Source organism: Sebastes fasciatus, chromosome 22 (assembly GCF_043250625.1).
Source record: "Sebastes fasciatus isolate fSebFas1 chromosome 22, fSebFas1.pri, whole genome shotgun sequence".
Classification (NCBI taxonomy): Eukaryota; Metazoa; Chordata; class Actinopteri; order Perciformes; family Sebastidae; genus Sebastes; species Sebastes fasciatus.
Window position 1 is genome coordinate 14,193,135 of NC_133816.1, and position 25,260 is coordinate 14,218,394.

A 25,260-nucleotide genomic window follows, 5' to 3' on the forward strand; every position below is an offset into this window, starting at 1 on the left:
AAATAACTATTTATTACAATATAAATAAGCAATTGGTCCCTGATATTGTTGGCATAAAAGTGATTAGTCAGTTTCACTACAACGACAGTTACAGGGGTGAAAAGTGTATTCTTTCTATTTGTTCTTTATTTATTCATTTGTTAACCTCAATACAGAAAATGAGGAAGGGCGCCCACCAGCATTTTTTTTTTTTTTTTTTTTTTAAGACGACCGAGCTTCCCAGAAGGTGGCGCCCTAGGCGACCGACTACATGGTCTATACCTTAAGCCAGCCCGTTAATATGTTGTGATTACCTGAGGACTTTTATTACTGTATGTTTTAATTGCCAAATTTTTAGTGTCCACTTTTGGTCTTACTGGATAAAGCTGCCTTTATTTTGTCAGTGCATCTTCATGCATTATTTTAACCTGAATGGAATGAATCTTATAAAATGTTATTTTAATGTATCCGGATATTTTAGTGTAACACTGGATCTTTGAATAAAGACTGTTTGCCAACATGCCCTGTTTGCTTATTTTGACCTTGGGTGACGCTCCCAGCCTTCCTGTATGTGTAGAAAGAGGAGAAATGACAGTTTATGTTGCATACATACATTGCTGTTGTATTGTTTACCCTGTAATTCAGACTATTCCAAGATCTAAATACATTAAGTAATGTTGAAGCCTCTTTTATGAAAGCAAATACAAGCTGCTGTAATGTGAATCAGCTACTGAATACATTTTAAGTAGCATATATGATTTTATTATTTCATTATATCACAGCTGTTTTAGTCAAATCACCTTTAAATTAATCAAATCACTTGATAATTTATCACTCACATTTTTCATTTCACATCCATTTTTACCGCTCCATTTTTATCAATTCATTTTTGTTACTTCCACCCCCCCATAAGTCTCACCCCACTCGACAAATATGCAACGAACCGGCAACCATTTGTTGTGAACTAAATGCAATGGAACGGGGAGGGAGGGAGAATGTGACATCTAGTGGTTGAATGTTATCAATGTCATCAACTGTGTCTTTATGAAAAATGAAAAATTCAAAGAGGGGGATTCAAACCACATAGACAGACAGATTTTCAAAGTAAAATTTTAAAATTGTATTTAAATTTCAATATTTTGTATTGAGCAGTAATTCAATTTCATGATTCAATATTAAGTAGCATATATGATTTGCATTATTATTATTGTTATTAGCATTATTACAGACTCAGACATTCATGTCAAGTGATGACTCTTTCGTGGAGTAAAAGTTAATTTGCAAGCTCATTAGCCTTGTGTTATTAGTATTAATATTTCTACATATTTATGTATTAATATTGTCTACATAAAATGTTATCAATATAACTTTAAAACCTAATTTTATATATGTATATATATATATAAATGATTTTCAAAGTAAAATTTGAAAATTGTATTTAAATTTCAATATTTTGTATTCAGCAGTAATTAAATTTCATGATTAAATATTAAGTAGCATTAACAACGTCAAATATCTTCCTCCAACATTTTTAAAATGATTAATTCACAATAAAGCCAAACTTTTATTTGGCACCTTTCTAAAAGCTCTGTGGGTGTGTTATTATTATTATTATTATTATTATTGTATTCATATTTCTACATATTTACATATAAATAGTGTCTACATACAATTATTAATTAAATATTATTTATTATTATTAATTAATTAATATTATTATTTGTATTGTATTCATATTTCTACATATTTACATATAAATAGCGTCTACATAAAATTATGAATTAATTATTATTAATTACTATTATTATTATTACTATTATTTTATATTATTATTATTATTTTTATTGTATTCATATTTTTACATATCTACATATAAATATTGTCTACATACAATTATTAATTAATTACTTATTAAATATGATTAACTTTTTTTTATTATTATTATTATTATTATTTCTCCATATTTACATATTAATATTATCTAAATAAAAAAAATTGGATCCTGGAGGAGTGACATCACGCCTCCTGTCCAGGTAACACAGGTGATTTGAATGAGTCTCATGGACATGCGCTCTTTTCACTAAACTATTCACAACTTTGAGGCTGGGTGGAGGGAGCATTGTCACTCCTGTAACTATTCATTGTTCACCTTTTAAACTCTTATGTTTTCCATGAAATCAGAGCAGGAACATATCTTCCAGGTAACTTAACTCTCCTGAGATCCGCCTCAGTGTTTGTGTAAAACCGGTTTGACTTCTCTCCTGAATGAAGGGGAAGTGAAGGACTGTTGTTGCTGTAACTTTTAAAACTCCTTTAGCTTTCTGTTGCTTTGCAACTCAGCGATTTTTATTGTCATTTTTTGTTTTGTGTTTCTGTCGCAACACCGAGGTAGGCAACCTACTCGTTTCATTGTTTTGTGTTGTCAAACATTCCTGTTGGAAATTGCATGTGACCTTCTTTTGTGTGAGAACGCCACCAGGCAAAACTGCGTTCAAATTTCAGCCAATTTAAGAGTTTGCTTTCTTATTGCTAACTCACACGTTGTATTAACTCGATTTAAAGACATATTACCACTAAGTTGGACATATTGTTCAATTCGGCTTAGTTTTTGTTCACCAAAAGCATCTCTTGTACCAATATATTGGGACTTTTCTAACTGGCTTGCTCAAATTTCAGGCGGTTTCAATGTGTGGGCGGTGCGCTAGCAGACGCGTCATGTGACATAAATAAAGTTGAAATGCTACTGAAAAATTGCTCTGTATGATGGGTGTGATTTAGCCGATTTTGTCAGTAAAACCTAACTTTTCATAAAAGCATTCAACTCCTACTTAACAAGTTTTGCAAGTTTAACTGTTATACATAAAACCTTAAATTGTCAAATATTTGAATGGAGTTGATGCACAGCAACGACCTTGGCAGCTGATGAGGGCTTTAAAACACGTGTCTTTTTCAGCACAATAGTACTATTGTGCTGAAAATAAAAGCACAATAGCATGGCCTATGTAGCTGTCAGTTTCTATTTATTTGGGGCCATGTTTTTTTTTGCCTCCTAATATTTATACATCATGTATTACAGCATGAATGTGTTCAGAAGGGATAAAGGCTCAACAGCCCCAACTCCAGTGGTTCCACCCAGACCCAGCAAGGAGGTATGGAGAGTATATTTTGTTTGTTTACATGTGTTTGTTCCATTAATTGAGGCCTTCATTCATCACCAGGATATAGACAACCCCATCCAGCACAGCCTGAATCGGCCAGATGCAGGAATGACCGCCAACAGTGAGGTCACAAGCGAGCTTAACCCAAAAACCAAGGTGAGACAAACATTTGTAATATCTTCTCTTCTTCCCTCTTGACCTGACCTATTTTTTGGGTTTCCTGGTTCATTGATGTTGTCATAATTAATGTGTGTGTTTTGTATAAACATCAGAGAACGGGGGTGATGGGAGTTATGAACAAGGTCAACCCGTTCAAGTCTACCTCACAGGTAAAACATGACGACATCAGTTATTAACTTTGACTACTTTAATGTAAAATATGATTTAAACTTTCCGTTCTTTATTCAGGCTCCCTCCGCAGTCAGCAAAGCTGCTTCCTCAGAGTCACTAGAACAGGGAACAGACTCCACACAGGTGAGAAGAAGTCAAACATCATGTATCATATCCATCACTGTATGGTACAGATTGGGTGCATGCTCAGGGAAAATTATTCTTTTCCTTCTTATATCGGGTATAATTGTCATTTAGCCACTTATTGCAACAGCCTCTCCGCGCCTCCTGCAGTTTTTAAATTGCAGGAGGCGCAATATTTGTTAAATATGTCAAAATACCATTTTAAATTAAATATTGTGGTGCTGCAGAGATGTCCTGTCCTCACACATCATATTCTTTTTTTTTTTATACTTTATTTTTTCCCTTTTTTCAAGGTTGTTTTCATATATGCAATTTACAGTTCGTAATTACAATAGTTTATAAACCAATTTTTAAGTAAATGAGCTTATAGACAAACTCATTAAGTACACTAGAGAAAACAACTTCAACATACAAAATATAGAAATTTAGAAAATAAATAATAATAATAATGATAAGAAAGAATAGAGTTAAAAAAAAAAACATAACAAAAAAAAACAATTATAATACAAAAATACGAGGGTAATAATAAATTAAATCAACAAATAAATTAATAGAAATTAAAAAAGGGGGACACATCATATTTTACAGACTAAATAAAACATATTTATTTGGTACAGATCCCCGCAAAAAAAATCACACCATAATTATTTTAATGTTTTTTCAATGAAAATGAGAACGACGTAAAGATGATCATATCGCAAATCGTATCGCAATTACAATATCAGTTAAAAGTGTCATCTGAGGTCTGGCCAACAGAGACGCATTTGTGGCTAAATATTAGGCCCGTCACGATAATTACTTCATCGACTTATCTTACGATATATGGACATAACCTTTTTTTGCTGACCTCGATATTGCCCGTTCTGTTCACATGCGTTTTTGTGTACATATGATTGTCACAAACATGATGCCGGAATAAACAGCAGGGTTTTCCCTACCATTATTATAAGACTTGGACATTGCACAGACCAGAGCTGCAACGATTAATTGATTAATCAATTAATTGTCTATTAAATTAATCACCAACTATTTTGATAATCGATTAATCGGTTTCAATCATTTTTAAAGAAAAAAATCTCTGATTCCAGCTTCTTAAATGTGAATATTTTCTGGTTTCTTTACTCCTCTATGAGAGTAAACTGAATATCTTTGAGTTGTGGACAAAACAAGACATTTGAGGACGTCATCTTGGGCTTTGGGAAACACTGATTGACATTTTTCACCATTTTCTGACATTTTTTAGACCAAACAAGTAATCGATTAATCGAGAAAATAATCGACGATGAAAATAATCGTTAGTTGCATCCCTAGCGCAGACATTGCACGTTTTTTGTTAACGGAGACCTGAAAGTCCATTTTATTTATTGTTTTGGTTGTGTGGTTTTATTTTATGTTTTATTTATTTAGGATATTTTAATATTTCTTTTCACATTCCAATTCCAGTCAGAATATTAAATGAATAATACAATAATTAAAAGTTCATTGCACTTTGAAAGGGTTGCATTAATATGCCATTATAATTATATCAGTGGCATAAAATGCTCTTAAAATTACAATAATGGCGTTTATCGCAATTATTTCTGGGACTATATATTGCCTACTAAGTATGAATGAAAGTGTCTTAAATCTCACCTGGATTTAATCTGGATACAAGACACTAGAAATGACAAGTGTAAATGGGGCTTTAGTGGTTCAAACTGTTATTTATTCACACTAAGCGATTACCTGCCTTCAGTCAGTGTCCCAGCTATAAATTCCTTTTATACAACTATAAGATATCATAAGTTGAGTGCATCAGTTTCTGAACTATTTGAAACTTGTATTTCAGAACCCTGGCGTGCTGCGAGGGGTCATGGAGAAGGTCAACCCATTCAAGTCTACCTCCCAGGTAACCACCGCATTGTGTGCATGTGACAGTGATAATGGTAACGATGGTAATGATGATTATGTGTCGGACAATAAGGCGTCCACCCGGCTGGTTTTCTCACGCAGGTCTCTAAAGCGGCGTCCTCAGAGTCTCTGGAAAAGGGAGGGGTTTCAGACTCTACTCAGGTGGGTGGAAGATGATAATAGATAGACCTTTTAATTTGAAACACAAACTCTTGTTTTATATTTACGTGGACATTTACGAAATAGGGATGAAGTCAGATTTAACGCCTCTTAACACTGAATGTAAATAAAATAAATAAAAAGATGGAGTAGTAAAAAAATGTCCCAGTCTGTATATGCCAATGTATATTTTACTTGCTGGAGTACAGGATGACGGTGTGGTTGTGTTTCAGAACCCTGGTGGGTTGAAAGGGGTGATGCAGAAAGTCAACCCATTCAAGTCTTCCACACAGGTATCTGTCCATTTTAACATGAGATCACCTGCAAATCTTTTTATAATCAGATGCAATTTAAGGTCACACAGTAGTGCAAAAAATTAGGTTTTATTTCTTCCGACTGTCTCCTCTTGGCTGCAGGTGCCAAAGAGCGATCCTCAAAACGATCCCGCAGATCCACCAGAGACGGGAGAGGAACTTCCAGGCAAACAGGTAAACATGATCTGCTCTGCTCTACATGCATCTACTGAATTGGAAATAGACTAAAATTGTCCATTTAATGTATTTATCATTTAGAATCCATGGATGATCACAGGAATGATGCAGAAAGTCAACCCATTCAAATCCTCCCAGCCAAAGGTACCAGTTATAAATACTGATGGTGACGCTAAATGGATGTGTGGGAGAGAGAGAAAGTTCTTATCAGCTGTGCTCGCTGTATACTATCTGCTTCACATGCTCAGTTTGTTTTCGTTATGTTTGTGTCTGGTCGTACCAGGATAACCAGCCTCTACACGGTGACCTCTCCTCCAGCAGTGGAAGCTTATCAGACAATAACAAAGTGCCAGAGAAGCAGGTACATCAACATGTTATCATTTTATGCACATCAATGACCTAAAATTGGAGTCTGAGAGTGTGAGCTCCATTTATCTGTGCTTGCTTCTATAAATAATCAATCATATTTTATAATGGCACACAGAGAAAACAGCCTTTCTACTTCTACTCCACTACATGTCAGAGGGAACTATTGTACTTTTTACTTCGCTACAATCATTTGACAACTTCAAGTAACTTTACAAATTTAAGTTTTTTGCATACAAAACATATGAAGAGCTTATAAAATAGTATGTTTTGTCATAAATTAATGAGTCAATTAGCCAATTAATTGGCAATTATTAAGTTATTCTTCATGGAAAAACATTTCATGGTTCCCGATTCACAAATTTGCTGTTTTTTATTTTTAATTATTTTAATAATTTGGAATTTTGTACTACAAAACAAGCATTGTGAAGGTGTCACTTTGGGTAATTGTGATGGCATTTCTCACTATTTTCCGAATTTTTACATCATGAAAATAATTGTTAGTTGCAGTCCTTGATGCAGGAGTAATAATAATCTAATAAATATACAAAAGTCACAGTGGCCATATTTCTGCCGAGTAGGCTACTTTTACTCTGAATACTTAAAGTATGTTTTCCTAATTTATACTTACATACTTTCATTTCAATAACCTTTTCAATGCAGGACTTTTACTTGTTATTTTCAGGAAACGGTCCCTATATCCTGACAGTAGTGCTTGAAACAAATAATCTGTGAAAAAAAAAATCATGTTCCTTTGTGTTCTCCTAGTGCTCCTAATGACATTTGCAAGATTTCCCCTGAACAAAAACAACCAGTCAGAGCCGAGGAGTCTTTAAAGGATCTGTCTCCTCTGATTGGTTGTTTTCCTCCTGCCAGTGAAATCTTACAAATACCATTAGGCGGACACAGAGGAACATGATTTTGTGACAGTTTTATAAAAATAACTTCTTATCATATTTGCTCAAAGTTATTGTCTGCAACTTTAAGTAAACGATCTGAATACTTTCTCCACTGCTGACCACAAGGTGGTGCCAAAGAACATAATTTAGTGATCATAACTTTGAGCTTTTCTTTGTTTTGTTTTTTTAACTTTTTGTCCACTTCCTGAATATTACCCACACAGATATAGTGCGATTATTTTTTTACAGCTTCTGCTTTATCATATATAACTAAATGTGATGAAAAATATTTACTTCACTTCCTTTTTTTTTTTCTGTATTTGTGTACTTATTGTTTTTATTTCAGAACCCTGGGGTGTTCAAAGGGATGATGCAGAAAGTAAACCCCTTTAAGTCCAACACTCAGGTACTGTACACAAGATTAACCTCTTAACTTTGTCAGTTTAAGATTTTTTTTTTGCTTGTCGGTTTTGTTTGACCCCCTTTTTTTGTTGTGATGCAGGCGCCAAATGAAGAATGTCAGACAGACGGAGCGGTTCCCAACGCAGCTTCCTCATTCAGGACGCAGGTACGGGTTACGGTTACAGTGTTGTTTGGAAGGAACGCAGAAGGTATGAGTTCCGAGGTGACCCAGATGCACTGTCATCACAGACCATGTTGATGAAGATGCTTGAATCCATTTTTGATGTGTCACTTTCAGCTTTAGTACGCCTAACTCCTCATGTAGACAGTTTATCATAGCTAGAAGATGATGGATCACGATTAATTTGCTTTTTTGATGTTAATACTTATCTCACTCTTTCTTTTTAAAAAAAACTTGTTTTTCTTCCATCTGTTTCTTATTTCTCATCAGAAAACCCGAGCTATTCACAGTGAGCACTCCTCCAGCTCTGACAGTGTGGATGACAGCACCATAGAGAGACATGTAAGACTTTTAAGCCCATCTCATTGTCTTTTATTCATTTTGAAAATGCTGTTTATTGACCAACCCCCACCACCAATTTATTAAATGAACAGGGTCTAGATTAATTTATTTTGCCTTAAATCTAATAAACCAAACATTATCTCTAACTGGTGCATCTTAGAGACAGCTATTAACAGTGGCTGACTCCCTAAGGGCGCTTTCACAAGCCAACGTTTAGTCTGTTTTAATCAAACTCTGGTGCGGACCAAAACAACCGATCCCAGACCGTTTGCGAGAGGTTGTCTCAGACAGTTTACAAGCAAATGCAGGCTGCCTGTTGAGGTAAAGAGAGGTAAATCAAAACATCCTGTCCTGCCAGAAACACTCAGAACACCTGTCAAGAGATAAGAGTGTGACATGCGAACAAACCGCAAGATAAGGATTATGTTTAGTTTTTCTTGGAAGCTGTTCATCAGTGTCTGACACGAGCCAGGCAGCCAACAGTTCTAGAGAAACACAACCTAATTAATGTCTAATGTCCTCCTTCCTGGACTGATGATGAAGTTTCATAATAACAAAATTAATGATAAAAAGGCTCATTTTGGAGATCTTTTTATTTTATAATTCTCTTTTTTTTTTTTTATTGATTTTTAGAGATGCAAAATGAACAGAAACTACATGAACACAAATTGACACCACATGAACACGAAGACCTTTCGATTATGAAAATGATAACAATAATAAAAACAAAAAAACTGATAATAGAAATGATGATGGTAATGATAAAATAGAAATAAAAAAATACGTACATAAATAAATCAAATTTGATCAGTATACAAGTATAGTATATAAATTTATACAAGTATATGTATAGTATACATCATAGACAATTGGGAAATAATGATTACACTATTATGTTTTTAATGCTTGTTTACACAAAATCAGGTCAAAAGTTGGCCAACATTCAATAAATATATCCTTCTGGGTTCTCAAGTTAAAAGATATTCTCTTCATTACATAAATATTGTAGACCAAATTAATCCATTCATCAACACTAGGTATGTCTTTTTTCAGCCATTTCTAGGGATTTCTTACAGGCTACCCATAGTATCCCCCACTTCTATTCTATTTATCCTTCGTCCTCCATTCCAGTTTGTTCAATCTAATCAAGTACATCAGCTCAAGATAAAAATAAAGTGGTTTTGGTTGGACAGTTTCCAGGATGCCTTGAATTCCACAGAGAGGAAATTACAAAATGTACGAGAATGATTTGCGTCATTGTTCCCACAGGATCGCCAACAGTCAGTCTGATTTTGTTGTGGTGATCTTTTATTAGGAAATCATCACAACAGTGAATCAAACATGCAATAAATGTTATACCACTATTAAAAAAAAAATAGGGCTGTCAAAGTTAACGCGATAACGCGTTCGTTGTAAATTTAACGCTGTAAAAAAAACGACGCTAATTTCTTAATTAACGCAACTTGTGATTTTTAGGTTGTAGCGGGCTCAGTTTTGAAGCTAGAGTGAAGAGACTGGTATCAAACTAGAAGGAATCCATTGGTACCAACCGTGTCATACTAGCTTGTCGAAAAGGAGGGTAAATAATGCTCCAAACTTGCGCTAAATTTTGGCGAGGAAAAACTGCCATGGCCCTTTTCAAAGGGGTCCCTTAACCTTTGACATCAAGGTGTGTGAATGAAAATGGGTTCTATAGGTACCATAGTTTTTTGCTAAATGCAGTACCTGCGAGGGTTTCTGGACAATATTTGTCAGTTTTGTGTTGTTAATTGTTTTTCCAATAATAAATATATACATACATTTGCATAAAGCAGCATATTTACCCACTCCCATGTTGAAAAGAGTATTAAATACTTGACAAATCTCCCTTTAATGTGTGATTAATTTACGATTAATCGCAATTAACTATAGTCAATCATATAATTAATCACGATTAAATATTTAAATCGATTGATGGCCCTAAAAACTACACAGTCTAGCTATTAGCAAAGCTGTTATCACAGGAGCCCTGCATAAAGCGTCAGTTTGCAGCGATGTGAAAGCTTGATTGTGATCTTATTTATGTGCAGTATTCAATGTGAGGCATTTTTGAAGCCATAATGTGTTATAAACTCCTACTTCAAACTGTAGTTAAAATAACTAATCCTTCGACTTCTCCACAGACTATTTGGTATGCTGATGCTGACACCAGCAATGAGGTGAAAAGCCAGCCGACGGAGGCACCAAAGAAAAGAACTATGGTATGTAAAACAGGGATTAAGATCAGGTTACATTCAAATTAAGTCAGTTTAACATGTGACGTAAACTGCTACTAAAATCTATCTATATGAACACTATTCTATGACCACTTAATTCACTTGACTTGTGTCAAGGTGAATCCTATTTGTCCTTTTTTGTATTATTACTGATGCATTTACAGCTCTTTTACCGTTGGAGGCTGTAAAGATGTCCCTATATTTGTGCTCTTTCTTCTCTAGACTTTCAAAATAAAGAGGATTCTGCCTGCTGCATTGTTTGGGTCTGGAACAAAGGTGCTAGTAAACATATTATACTGCTAAATGAACGGGTACACTCCAAATATTTATATATCTATATTTTTGTATTACACAATTGATATTTGCTAAAGTAAAAAAAACATTTTGCTGTTTATGTATTTAAATGGACAGGTTTTCTCCATCATAATGTCATAGTGCAGTTTTTTTCTGTTTACAATTTTTTTTATAGTATTTATTTGTTTTTCTTGCTCCACAGGACTCCTCATCTGACGCTGAGGCACTTCCCCAGGTGAGTAGGCAATGCAATTTCATGTGTAACACACCTTTCAAACACACATTTTAATGCTTTACATAAAGTATGAAAATAGGAACAATTTTATTAGAATAAAATGAAATAAAACCCCCCCAAAAAGACACAATACAATTCCAGCGCAGTCATAAACAATAGGAACAATAGAAAAAATTTAAATAGAATAAAATTAAATAAAAAAAAAAACAAATAAACAAATACCATTTCAGTGCAGTCATAAAAATAGGAACAATTTTAATAGAATAAAATGAAATAAAACCCCAGAAATATACACAATACAATTTCAGTGCAGTCATAAATAGACCCAAATCGAATCAAAGTGCAGTATAGAAAATGAACCTCAATCTAACGATGAGCTGAGCTGCTGTGTACCTGTTTTTTCCACAGTGCAAATTACAGTTGGTGCTTGGTTGGTCAAGCACAGACATACTCGCATGCAAATCCGTTTGCACAGTGGCATTATGAAACTATGTAAATAGAACCATACACAGCTCAACTTACAGTAGGCTCAACTTCAATAAACCAGGCAGGGCAATATTTTGATAAAGGGCGTGTGGTTAAAGGATAGCCTTTATTTGCTCATGCAATAGGGCCCTTTGTCCCTTTTCTTTGGTTATAGTTTGATTAAAACGCCTTTTAAAATAAAAAAATTCTGTCCTACGATTTATTATGTCGGAAAAAAGTCATGTTGAAAAAAATTAAAAAAAGTCGGTGCAGTACTTTGAAAAAGTCATAGTTTAGAATCTCGAAAAAATAGTCATAGAGTAGGTTGAAAATATTAAAAAGTAAAGGTAGTATGTCGAAAAAACAAAAGTCATAGTATAATATGTCGGGAAAAAAAGTCATAGTATACTATGTCGAAAAAAAGAAAAAAAAAGTCATGGTAGTATGTCGAAAAAACTTATTTGATCACGGCATCAAATGTGTTGCACATACAGCAGCATTGCGGTAACTGCAAGCTCAAAAGCCATATCTGATTAACTAAACCCACGAAGACGTACGTTTTAAAAGTGGAAATGGAAACATCATTAACCATTGGGGCAAAATGTAAGTGATTCAGAGTACAAAACATGTAACCATAGCTCCTAACATGACTTCACCAAAACATGTATGATTCAAAATGAATTAATCAATTCCCCAGATGCCTTCATTACAGGTGATTAAAAAAAGTAGGCCACAGCTAGTAAATAACAAGTAATCCAACACTTCACGATATGGTCCATCTAATAGTAATTGGACAGGTATAAATAAACCACATTTTAATATCTTCTATTGAAAAGGGGTTAGGCCTAATTCCTCATTCAGGATTGAATAGCTCATTAGTTTGAGGCTTCCCTTTGCTTTAGGCGCAGCTTTTTTTTAACCACCTGATATAAACACCTAGTCTGTGTCGGTAACCTCGAAAGTCCTTTTCCCTTGAACTACATTTTGTATGCCACGCAATGGATGAAGACACATTTTTTCTTTTAACATTACAAAATGTTTATTGTTTAGTTATTACTACCAACAATACTGCAATTGGCCTATAGTAAGACAAAGACAATTGGGAACCTGTGTGGACAGTAACTAAGTGCATTTACTCAAGTTACTAGTTACTTTCTCGATGATTTCACAAACCTATGAGCATGCAATTCAATGCATTGTTAGACTGTAAATTAAACCATCCAACAACATGAAAATATAGCTCTACTGCAGCCAGTTACAATATTAAAATGCATCTATGCTACTGCGTTAATAATAATGTAACAACAACGGTATAATGACTACTCTTATACTTTTAGTACATTTTCTTGATAGTACTTGCATACTTTTACTTAAGATATTGAATGCAGGACTTTTTATTTGTAACGGAGTACTTTTAATAGTTAATCTATTGACCATCGGCCAAGATAATCATTAATAGAACAGTGAAATGTTTTTATATTGGCACATGCCCAATGGTAACAAATGATGCAGCAAGTTGAACATTTTCAGCCACTGTATGGCAGCAGAACAGGATTTTACAATGGTGTGTATTTGGTACTATCTAATAGCTCTTTGGACAGAATTTATTCAGCATACTGTATTTTTCTGTTATAGGAAGTAGTAGAAGTTCAGACACTAGAGATGGCTGAAGTACCACTGCCAAGTGAAGGAACGGTCCTGGATCCTCTAGACGTAAGCTAATTTTTTTATGTCTTATAATAGTACATTATGTGTATTTAATTGCCCTGTACAATGAATTTCATATTGTTTCACTTTCAGGATGAGGAAGGCCTTTTAGCGTGGTGGAAAACAGTAGACGGTATGCTTGATATTGACATTGTTTTGTTGATTAATTGGTGATCCTGCTTATTGCTTAACTAAACATACACTATAACTTGCAGTTGTATTTGTTTCTCTCCTGTGTGGTAGGCTGGGATGAGTGGAATGAGTTTAACCAGGAGGAGGAACCTGAAGAGTAAGTGAATTTGTTGAATTTATTTTTCTATATTAAGAGAAAAAAATCGAATGCCTTTTTAAAAACAAAAAGTTAAAGCTGTATCACCGTACCATGCTTGAAATTCCAGACAATCTAGTTTGAAATCACAATATATTTTTTCTAGATTGATACAGCGGAAACCGCTTATAGTCATCTGTCCGGGTCAAATTGATCATTATAAGTGTGATGATTATAACTGATTTCTTTTAGTTTTGTCTTTATTTCTCATGCAGATTACCATCTAATATTTATTACATGAATACAAAATAATGAAACGCACAGCTTTGCTTTTTACTGGACCGCATACCGCATAGTTTAGTTTAATTACATGCTCATAGGTTTTTAGCAGTCAAGCAAATTATTTGAATAGGAATGATTTATGTCCCAAATTTTTGATCCATATAAGCGGTTGATCACTAGCTGTGTTACCGTTAACATATATTTATTTTCATTTTGAAGTATGTCATTAGAAAAGCTGTATGGAAACGTAAAAATTCGATAAATCTCAAAAAAGTTTTTACACTTGCTTGAGTTGGTTTTTGCCTTTGTCGAAAAAGAGTTGATGCGCTAAATGGAAACGCTTTTGCCGAATAGATTCTGTCGTAGCGAACATGTAACTCACATGACTGATGAGCCGTTTCCTCTGTCGGTGTCTTCTCAGATATCCCCATAACGTGCGAATGCTCGTCTATGTCTCCGGACAGGATGAAACGCGGCCAATACTAGATGACATGAAAGAACAATTAAAAGTTGCCCAGTTGAAACAAATTCCTTAAAACCTCTCTTCTATTTTCTATCATAGATGGCCAAGACAACTTGTTTTGTTTCCAGTTCACAACCTCTACTTCTTCTACTCTGTTTAGTGGCAGATTACTACCTGTAGCACCAACTTCTGACCAAACGACGCTGTAGCCGAGTATATTCGCTCCAAACCAGTTGATGGAAACACACCTAATTTGCATTTCTTTTTTTTGTGACATTTCAAAAGTTTGCTTAAAATTCGCTTGACAATTGAATGGAAAACACGGCCACTGTAGCTGTGATCACTGTAAGCGGTTTTAACTGTTTTTCTACCTTACAAATTAGTTATTTTCTGCCTATCCTTAACAATTGTCCACAGAACTAACCTTTACCAAAAGAGTGCCCACATAATGCTGCACTCTCATAATACATAGATGTTTCTTGGTTGAAATGACTTTATTCTGGTCCTTTCTTTTTATAATGAAAGTTGCATTACAATCCTGTGTTTCTCCCATAACACATTTTCCTTGTTTCCTTGTCGCAGAGTTGTGGAAGAAGCAGCTGATCGTGTCTTCATGGCGGCTCGTCTTTTCGTTCGCTTTTTCAACCAGCGTGGCGCCTCGCTCCAGCAGCGAATCCTAGAGCTGCTCGCTTTGGCTGATTCGGCGGACCTTTTCCATAAGAAAACCGTCAAGGCCAGTTTGGGCGGAGGGGTGGCCAGCGTTGCGGGGTCTATCACAACCATCACCGGCCTCATTTTGGCGCCCTTCACAGCAGGAGCGTCGCTCATCGTCACGGCTGTAGGCATCGGCATAGCTACGGCAGGTGGGGTGGCATCTGCTTCAGCCAACATCACAGACACGGTCCATTCAAAGACCGACCGCAAGAAGGTGGAGAAGATTATCCAAGACTACGAGGAGGAGATGAAGGACATCAAGGAGTGCCTGGAGTTTGTGCAGGTGAGGAGATAGGATAGGTTTTCAGACAGTTTGTCAGTTGCATGCAAAGCTTGAATACATAGAGCTAAAACGTAACCTCGTGATCATTTTACTCATGTTCTAATAGCTTTGAACATATTTGTGTTGAAATCAGCAGCACGAGCGCTAGTTAACATTAGCTGTTAGCTTAGGACTGTGCTGCTTACAGCCAACGTTAACTAGCTCTCATCCTGTCAATTTCAACACCGGAGGTACCACAACATTATGTTGCGTTCAGGCTCTAGTAAAAAAAATAAAGTATTAAAGGTCACATATTATGCTCATTTCCAGGTTCATAGATGTATTTTAATGTTGCACTAGAACATGTTTACATGCTGCAATGTTCAAAAAACCCTTTATTCTTCTCATACTGCAGCCTGAGTCTGCCTGCCTCAGAGACTAATTCAGCCTCTGTCTGAAAACCACTGATTCACAGCCTGTCTCCTCCCACTCTGATTGACAGAAAACGCTGACCAATCAGAGCAAACTTCCTCAACAGCGTCAGCGTCACCCTCCCCCTCCCTCCCGGAGAAGCTCTCTCTCTCTCTCTTTCTCTCTCTGAGAGACGAGTGGAGAGATAGCAGCTAGAATAAAGTTTATAAACCTGGGCACAGCACCAGCGAAAATAAAGTCCATCCACTGGGTCTTCAGAGGATCCGAAGTGGGTACATGGTGCAAGCTTTTGTGTATTGTTGTATTGCAGCCAACAACAGAACAAGCGGGTTTTCCTTTCAGCATGTTTACTAGTAAACAGTCGAAATAACAATGGCGGACGCAGCTTGCTGAGCCGGCTACTCCGTGGGCGGGGTTACCAAGCCGGGGTATGGGGGGTGGGGGGTGCTGTTCTGTTTCACTGGAAACAGGAAAGCCATATATGGCTTGCATTGCTCTCTACTGACGTCAGAAGACAACGAAAAAAGCGAATTTTTTTTTCTGCACCCATTTCCGGACAAACGGAGCAGGAGAAAAAGAGAGAGGATGGTCTTTTATGATACTATGGTGGCCTGTAGATACACTGGGGACAGATATTGATGTTTAAAAGACATGGAAAAGTGCATTTTGCATAATATGTGACCTTTAAGTAAAAAAAAAAAAAAAGTATTGGGCTAAGGTAGTTCTAAACGTTATCATGGTGTGTTCAATGTAATCTTGCAAAATGTAGTTTTTGCAGAGAAAATTTAATAATTACATTTAATTGAGGGAGATGTTTTCACAGCAATATAAAATTGGAATTATGATCTGTTTAACTTCCTAACAAAAACCAGTATGCAAACGGTAATAAAGGAGTGTATGTTGAAGTATATGGGATTTATTGTTTTACTTAGTTTTTTACCGTGGTATTAAATTGGTATTGAGAATCGTAGAATTTCGCTGGTAATGGTATAGATTACTAAATTTGTGGTATCGTGACATCCCTAGCATAGATAATAACGCCCCCTTTTTTTAACATGACGGAGCGCTGCAATTTTTGTTCCACTAACATCTCGAAACAAAAGTCTAAATCATCTACTTTTTTTTTTCTAAAGAATTTTTCATAGTAATCAAAGTCTGCAATTGACTAATTGTATTTTGGCATTTCCTTCTAAACTGTACACTGGAATCTTGGTTTTCCAGTCCTGATTAATAAATGTCTTTTTTATGCTAACCAAAATCTAGAGCAGCATTTTGAATTGATAATTTGCATAATAATAATCTGGAAAAAAATAATTGACAACCGCAGAACTAAATGTTTTCTTAATATTGGATTTCAACAACCTGTGCGGTTTAATCCTAATGTAAAATCTCCCTTCCCTCATCTACCTGACAGGAAGGCATGGTGGCGCTTGAGGAGTGGAACTTCGAGAAGTACGCTGAGAGCATCTCAAAGAAGTACCTCAACCAGAACATCAAACATGTGATGAAGGAGGGCGGCCGGGCCGGCAAGGCTTTAGTGATCAATACCGAGAGCCTGATTAGTACCGTTCAGGTCCTCAGTGTTGCGGGGGGTGCCGCTAAAGCCGTCCAGGTGATGAGCATTACCACTGGAGTCATGTCTGGTCTCTTCCTGGCTCTCGATCTCTTTTTCCTGGCGAAGGATGCCAAGGAGCTCAAAGCGGGAGCCAAGACAGAGTTTGCCGATAAGATTCGAGAAGTTTGCAAGGACCTGCAGGACGGACTGCTGGAGCTGAACCGCATCAAGGAACAGCTGCAGAAAACCATAGACGGGATAGAGGTGGAGGTAGACGAGGAGGAAGAGGATGAAGAGATGTTGAAGTCTGAGCTGAAGAAACTTGTCGAGTGAATGACAAATAGTGGTTAGCCGCAATATGAATGCGTATGCAAAAGGCGCAATGCGAATGCAAAGCTGCTACGCGACTGCAAAAGCCGCAATGCAAACACAAATCCAAAGGCTGCAGCGCAAAAGCCGCAATGCAAAAATCTGTCACTCGCACGTCTCACGGAACAGATGCACTTCCATACAGAAGCATAAGCTGCATAGAAAGTTGTTTAAATCACAAATATCCCACCATATTGATGGTTTGAACTTATTAATTGATCAAGGCTCCCAGTCTACGAACAGACAGACAGAGATTCCTCTCACTCGCTACGATGGGCGGGGAAATAAAAATCAATGAATCAATACATACAAAACACTGTTGATTTCTTCCCATGGAGCTATGGTCGTAGCCAGCTATGAGGTCAGCGAGGTCCGGACCTCACTCGTTATTTTCTAAGATGTGTGTCTGCATCTGAATCACGTGAAACCGTTTGAAACATTCAGGCGGTTACACCTCAATCAGCACCTCGGTGACCTCATAGCTGGCTAACGGCCATGGCTCAATGGGAAGAAATCAACAGTGTTTGTATGTATTGATTCATGGATTTTTTTTTTTGCCTCGCCCACCGTAGCTAATGAAGGAAATCTGTTTGTAGTGAAACAGGCGAGCTCACAGACAGACTGGGAGCCTTTATCAATACGGTTAATAAGTTCATAACACATATACAGCGGGATACTTGTGTGCAGATTACGCTTCACTAAACGTGATTAGAAAAACAGAAGTGTGGATTGATACATTTGATAAAATGGAAGCGTATCTGTTCTCCGAGACGCACGAGTGACGGACGTCAAAAACGCTTTCTGTATGGATTGGCCGGAATCCGCCAGCGACAACAGTCGGCCCGTTTCATTATCACCATCCGTTATTGCTCACTTCCGGTTTTGCATTCGTTTGACCCTTCTCAACCAAAACCCAAGAAACCCTGGCTGTCAATCACTCAATTATTACTGCAATTGCTTCTCCCAAAGAGCTATTTTGTAGTATTATATTTTAGATATTTATATTAGTTATATTTATATTATTAGTAGCACTTTGTATGGTCATTAAAAAATTGCAAATCTTAACTTATGCGTGTCTAAAAAAATGCAGCGCAAGAGAGGAGTGTACGGCAGGCGCGCTGCACCATAGAAAAACAATGGTATTGCTGACGATGCATCTCGGTGTGATCAACTCTTTAAATGTACTGTTACATTCCAGGTTCTCTGTGTGTCAGACCAAATATATTGTTTCTTAAAAAAATAAAGTTATTTCTTGTAAGTATTAGTATGTAATTAACAATAAGTTACTTTCAATAGTTGGAATAAAGTTTCCATATTGTGTAAATGAAATAAGCAATCGTCTACTTACACTTTCAGTAGAACCACAGCAACGTCAGCAGCCATTGGAGTTGTATCTCTGGCAATCTGAGGAATAATAAGAGGGGTTTGACTTCATTATACAGGCTGGAAAAAGGAAAAACGTGCGATAAAAGCTATTCTGACACACACAAGAGACTTGTCAAGTGAATGAAGGATAGTGATTAGAAAACCAAAGCTTGTCTTAATCCTAATACCAAAAACCCAAGCAAAGCCTGGCAGTTAGACAAAAACAATCACTGTTATTACTCTGTTTCTCTCAAGAGCTGTTTTGTAGTAATATATTTCATATTTTTATTTGTTATATAATTTGTAGTAATTTTAATTATATGTATGTTCACTGTGTTTGTGCCATGTTGAACTAGTGTCACTTTCTTTGCAATAAAAAATGTTTTCCTGCTCAATTGTCTAGCTTTTTTTTTCTTCTTTTTTTTTTAAACTGGATTCCGGGCTGGATGAGGCGTGATCACCTCGTGCTCAGAGACTGATGCACTGATTGTGTGCATGAAGGACAAAAATGTAGATAACCCTGTCTGTCTGGTAAGTTATTTCCTTAAAAGCCCTCTGTCTCTCGGCATCTGAATGATGTGAAACCGTTTGAAACGGAATGTTTTGTGGCAGCTACGGTGTCTCAATTGTGAGTTTGACTGCTCAATCATGTTCACTGCGCGATTTCAGACACAGAAACTAAGCCTGTGTGAAAACTAAAATCGTACTTGGTGATTTATGTACAGTATCAGAAGACATTATTCAAAACTATTGACGCTCTGTTCTGCAATTCTTTAATGCTATTCGATGTTGTGGATTTCTACATCAGATGATAATTTCCACAGCCACGAGTGTAGGTAGCATACAGACTGGTCCTCCTCTGTGCTCCGGGGGTGCCGGAATTTGATGGTGTGACGGCACTGATGAAATAGCTTATCGAGCAGAATTTTCTTTTACAACTGAGCGGTGCTTATGGCTCACTGGCACAATCACAAATAACACTGGTATGAATGTTAATGATGAAGTGGATCTAGCCTGCAGACACGTCCCTAAACTTTGTCTTCTAATACTGTGTATATAATCACAAAGTTCGATTGTAGTTTTCATACAGTTTGTGTGTAAAATCGCTGCCGTGAACATGACCGTGCAGTCAGACGCACATAACTCACTGCAGACACCGGGGCTGTCACACAGAGACACTACCTGTCTTATTGACATCGCCACTTCAAGCGGTTTCGCCTCATTCAGATGCACCTAGGTGACCTCATGGCTGGTCTGTAGTAAAACAGGCGAGCTCACAGACAAGACTGGGAGCCTTGATCAATACGGTTAATAAGTTCAAAACACGTATAGGGTGGGATATTTGTGTGATTTAAACTGTGTGCCGTCTATGCAGATTCCGCTTCACTAAACGCAACACAAAAAAGGGAAATGTGAATCGACTTGATTGGACTTTCTTTTAAGTATTAGTATGTCGTGAATAATGTGTTACCTTCAATAAAGTTGGAATAAAGTTTCCATATTGTGTAAATGAAATAAGCAGTCGTCTACTTACACTTTCAGCAGAACCACAGCAACGTCAGCTACCATTTGGAGTTGTATCTCCGGCCATCTAAGGAATAATAAGAGTGGTTTGACTTCATTATACAGTCGATATACAGGCTGGAAAAAAGGAAAAACGTGAGATAACAGCTATTCTGACACACTGACTCTTTTGATTCAGTGTTTAAGGCATGTTTAGCATCACACAAATACATCGATTCTTCATCACTCGTTACAACTCGTAAACTGTCGCTGTGAAACAATGTCTGAGGTAGGAGGAGGAGGAAGAGGATGAAGAAACTTGTCATTTTAATTATATGTTTGTCCACTGCGTTTGTGCCGTGTCGAACTAATGTCACTTTCTTTGCATTAAAAGTTCTTTCCTGCTTATTTGTCTAGCTTTTTTTATCACCTTACTTGACTCGGTTGTGAAAGGTAGGAGGTCAAAACCCAACAGACCGGTGGAGGAGAGGATTATTTTTTTTTTTAAAACCGGATTCCGGGCTGTATGAGACGTGATCACCTCGTGCTCAGAGAGTGATGCACTTGTATGTGCATGAAGGACAGAAAAATGCAACCCGGCCAGTCTGGCTTACAATGCGCCTTTTCATCACTTCTTCCGTGTTAATCGCATCTTGGCCATCCACCATTTCAGATGTTGTTTACAACTTCTGTCAAGTAAATCATTTACACAATGTATGGGCTACACAGCATGAAGGCCCGCGGCAGGGGGCTAAAAGTAAAAGGCATCCGGTACCTTTATGAAAGGATAATGGAAAAACAACCAAAATACTTTCTTTTGAATGAGGAAGAATCTGATAAGAACTCGATGAACTCATTCCACGTCAAGCATGCGTGCTTTCCTTTCAACGAGGTTAAAAGGAAAAAAAGTTGAGCAACTCAACAAAAGAACAAAAGATGGAATGGGTCTGGCTCGTCAAGCTAGTTTCTGACCTAAGCCTTACAATAACAACCTGAACAACAATATGTGGGTCAACAAATTAATTCTTGGTGTCCTCCGAATGCTCCTAATGGCATTTGCAAGATTTCACCGCGCACAAAGTAAAACAACCAATCAGAGCCAAACAAATCTCTGCAGCGGCTGTCAATCACTGTTCGCCAAACTCGCGAATTCAATGTTTTGAATATGTTATATAATTGATTATTTTAGTTGGGCCTTTCTTTGAGGTGGCTAAAATATGTTTTGCTGCTGCCCCCGTCCACAGCTGTACATTGCTTTACCTCCGTTTGGTAACTTCTGTCTGCTTCTCCAAATTGGGGGGCGTGCCGACCGCCATCTATTGTAGGTAAAACACTGACTTTGGATAAGTACCGCATACAACCCCATTTCAAAACACCCAAACTATCCCTTTAAATGAAGCAGTCTGCTTGTGACCCTCGTGATAAGAGTTTTAAACGGTTCAACCCTTTTGTTTCATTTGAAGGAGTTTTGGGATGTTGAGGAGGTTAGAGTACATTTTGACAAAAATCTGAAAAAGTTTTTCTTTCTTATCCCTATATTTATAGTAACCCCTCAGATTATTCCCCCAGTTTGGGCACCACTGTCATTTGGAGTTGGTTCAATTAATTAATATGAGGCCATGGAATCACTGAGCAAACTAATTCATTCTGAATGTCTTGACATTTTAGAGCTAAATATTCATTATCATGTAAATCCATCTCTGAATAAGACATTTCGTCCATATGCCTGCTAATGACCATGGGTTGATGTCATAGAAGTTCCATTATTTGGCTTCTGCTATTCATCTTAATGAAAAACGTATTAATTAAAAATAACATGAGAGTTCTACACCGTGTACTTGTACAGGCTTTCAACCCATAACTATATAATCTGCACAATCGCTAAAATAGGTAAAATTCAAAATACCCATACCAGTTGTAGTATTTCTAAAAGTTTATTTTAATGTGACGCAGCATATATGCGCCATCCATGTGTATGTAATATCTGGGGTCCAGCTCTTTATGTTTGTACCCCTGGCGTTTCTTTTTTAGGCCTGTCAATCGATTAAAATATTTAATCACATAATTGTCCATATTTAATCGTGATTAATCGCAAATAAAACACACATTTTTTTATCTGTTCAATACGTTGGTTGAAGGATGTACTTGAAACAAAAATAGACAGATTGTTAGATTTATAGTTCCAATGATGCATTGCGAGGTACCTAGAAAAACACAATATACTCCTGGGAACACATCCCAAAAGCCTACAAAAGGAGGAATTGCATCTTTTTTGGATCCTGAGAATTACAGCACTCAAACAAATAAGACATTGGAAAAAAATTGGATTCCAACGTAGATGACATTTATAGAATGGAAAAGGTAATTTATAAAAATGAATAAGAATGAAAAGTTGTTGGAAAGAAAGATGGGCTAATTGACTAGTAACATTTTATATTAAATATTAAATGGATCATGTTTTGTGAAGGTGTTAGGGCTGTCAATCTAATCGCACATTTTTTATCTATTCAAAATTTACCTTAAAGGGAGAATTGTCAAGGATTTAATACTCTTATCAACATGGGAGTGGCCAAATATGCTGCTTTATGCAAATGTACGTATATATCTATTATTGATATCAATTAACAGCACAAAACTATGACAAATATTGTCCAGAAACCCTCTCAGGTACTGCATTTAGCATGACAAGGTAGTATGATATGGTTGGTACCAATGGATTCTTTAGGTTTTTTAGTTTCATATGATGCCAGTATCTTTGACAGTAGCTTTAAAACTGAGCCCGCCACAACCCAAAAATCGCAAGTTTCGTTAATGCATTGAAGAAATTAGTGGCGTTAAAACGAATTTGCGTCAACGCATTATCGTGTTAACTTTGACAGCCCTATTCCTTTTACAACTAAACCCCAGGGCAGAAGAACATGCACAAAGTGTTTACAGTAAAGGTAGCACTAAGAATGCAGCTATGAGGAAACTTTGATCTTCAGTGGTGACATACTGAAAACTCTCATTTGACTGATACAATTAGTCACCACTAACGTAGGCTATGTACTCGAAGGAAACACAAGAGAGTTTTCTGGAAACTTAGCGTCATGATAGTGGGTCACGTCTGCGTTTTCCGATCATAAAAAGATTTCCTTGATACTTCTTGTGTGATGCAGAAAGAATCTGCCCCAGCCTGTTTATGGCGCTGACAAAAAAATACTTTACTTATCACCTGACTTTTTTTTCTCCATTTGATTAGCCTTTCTTCATGAAGTAAACAAAGAAGTCTTCTTAAAAACACACCTTAAGACAGCATATTTTGATTCTTTCATTTACTTCTTACCCAATTTGTTTTTGTGGTTTTCAATCTGTTTTTTTGTGGTTTTCGATCTGTTGTACTGTGGTTTTTTATCTGTTTTTCTATGTTAATTTATGAAAACTGTTCTACAAATAAACATTACATCACATTACAGAGGCAGTACAGTATATTAGTGATGGTGGAAGTCATTAGCAACAATTCTACAAACAGCATCCACAGTGGTGCCAATGGTAACCATTATAGTGGCAGCCATATTCATCATAGCAACTACTACTTTCAACCTCTGTAGCACCAGTGCTATGTGCAAAAAAAGTTAACATACAACCCCGATAGGGTTAAACAAATGGTCTTATTCTTTTAGTATTATTTCATACAATAATTTAAAAAACATTTTTTTTAGAAAACTTTAAAAAGCTCAGTAAATGCATTTTCGTCAAGTATGTTAACTAAACGGACCATCAGCCTGCACTTTGTTCTCTTTCCAAGGTACAAATTTGATGGTGACAGCTGCAAAACCTTTGTTGAGCCACGCTGTGCATAAGTAAACGCCTCTTTTGTCCTTGGCAACACGGATGTGGTAAAGTAAGTTATTTACTCTCCACAAAAGTAAATAAGTGTTCAGTGACGTGGGTTTTAGAATATTGTTTTTTCTAGGCCATTTGTCTACAACGTGTGCGCAAATATGCAGATTTACGTACGCATGATTTTTTTTCTGCAACGATGAACTAATGCTTGGCAGTATACTCTAAACAGAAACAGACTTGTTTTTGTTTGTGACAACGCATGAATTCCTGTCCAACGTATCTGCCTGGTTTCGTGAACGCCCGATCAATTAGGGCGATTAGTGGATGTTGACAGGTGGCCAAGATGCAAGAAGATGCTATAAATATGCTGTCTCAAACTTACTGTAATCTCAACGGGGAAACTGAAAACAAGGTGGCAGGGATGCAGATCAACTGGCAGAGCTGGATTTTTGTGTCTTACGGTAACCTCAAGCCAACCCTGAGCAAACAAGGCAATACTGACCTCAGATCTCACATTTCTGCAAGGTCAAGAAGTATTCTGTTGAAAAGCGATCTGTTACATATCACAGACACAAATCCCACGCCGAGTATTAACCTACCCGTACACAGAGGCTGGAGTAATACAAATCCAACAGGCCCTAACACAATTTCATCAATACACTGACATTTTAATGGTTGCAGAACCTTCTACCAGTGGTTGGTTACATGCAAGGTTGGGCTATAAGATAAGCACATTTCAATTTTTAAGGCTCAAATGAACAAGCAAAGTTAAAGTCAGAGTATAACAATGTCCGATGTTCTCACTGGTTTATATAACTCCTCAGCCATTCTGCCAATGTAGATCATGAAAGCTTTCATTTACTAATCTTTGGTACACAGCATGACATGTTTTATGTCTTTAGCAGAAGTGTGAACATTGAAGAAC

General features: G+C 36.7%; 1 protein-coding gene across 2 annotated transcripts; it reads left to right on the forward strand.

Moving 5' to 3' along the window:
• The first annotated feature begins 2,021 nt into the window (after positions 1-2,021).
• On the forward strand, positions 2,022-19,402 carry LOC141760723 (uncharacterized). 2 transcript variants are annotated; one of them, XM_074623784.1, is made up of 22 exons: positions 2,022-2,180; positions 3,056-3,128; positions 3,198-3,293; positions 3,410-3,466; positions 3,546-3,611; positions 5,440-5,499; positions 5,604-5,663; positions 5,894-5,953; positions 6,077-6,148; positions 6,233-6,295; positions 6,435-6,512; positions 7,763-7,822; positions 7,919-7,984; positions 8,270-8,341; positions 10,504-10,581; positions 10,819-10,872; positions 11,093-11,125; positions 13,226-13,303; positions 13,391-13,430; positions 13,541-13,586; positions 14,893-15,307; positions 17,133-19,402. In XM_074623784.1, exons 2-22 carry the CDS (start codon positions 3,057-3,059, stop codon positions 17,604-17,606), a joined length of 2,100 nt encoding a protein of 699 aa, XP_074479885.1. In that variant the 5' UTR covers positions 2,022-2,180; position 3,056; the 3' UTR covers positions 17,607-19,402. The 2 variants fall into 2 exon arrangements, with proteins under 2 accessions (XP_074479885.1, XP_074479886.1); XM_074623785.1 differs by lacking the exon at positions 2,022-2,180 and adding an exon at positions 2,205-2,367.
• The last annotated feature ends 5,858 nt before the right edge of the window (positions 19,403-25,260 follow it).

Excerpts from the sequence above, each read along its gene's own strand:
- LOC141760723 (XM_074623784.1), top strand. The coding sequence starts at position 3,057 with ATGAATGTGTTCAGAAGGGATAAAGGCTCAACAGCCCCAACTCCAGTG. Across the intron at positions 8,342-10,503 it reads ACAGCACCATAGAGAGACAT|ACTATTTGGTATGCTGATGC; the intron begins GTAAGACTTTTA and ends ACTTCTCCACAG. Across the intron at positions 13,304-13,390 it reads CGGTCCTGGATCCTCTAGAC|GATGAGGAAGGCCTTTTAGC; the intron begins GTAAGCTAATTT and ends TTTCACTTTCAG.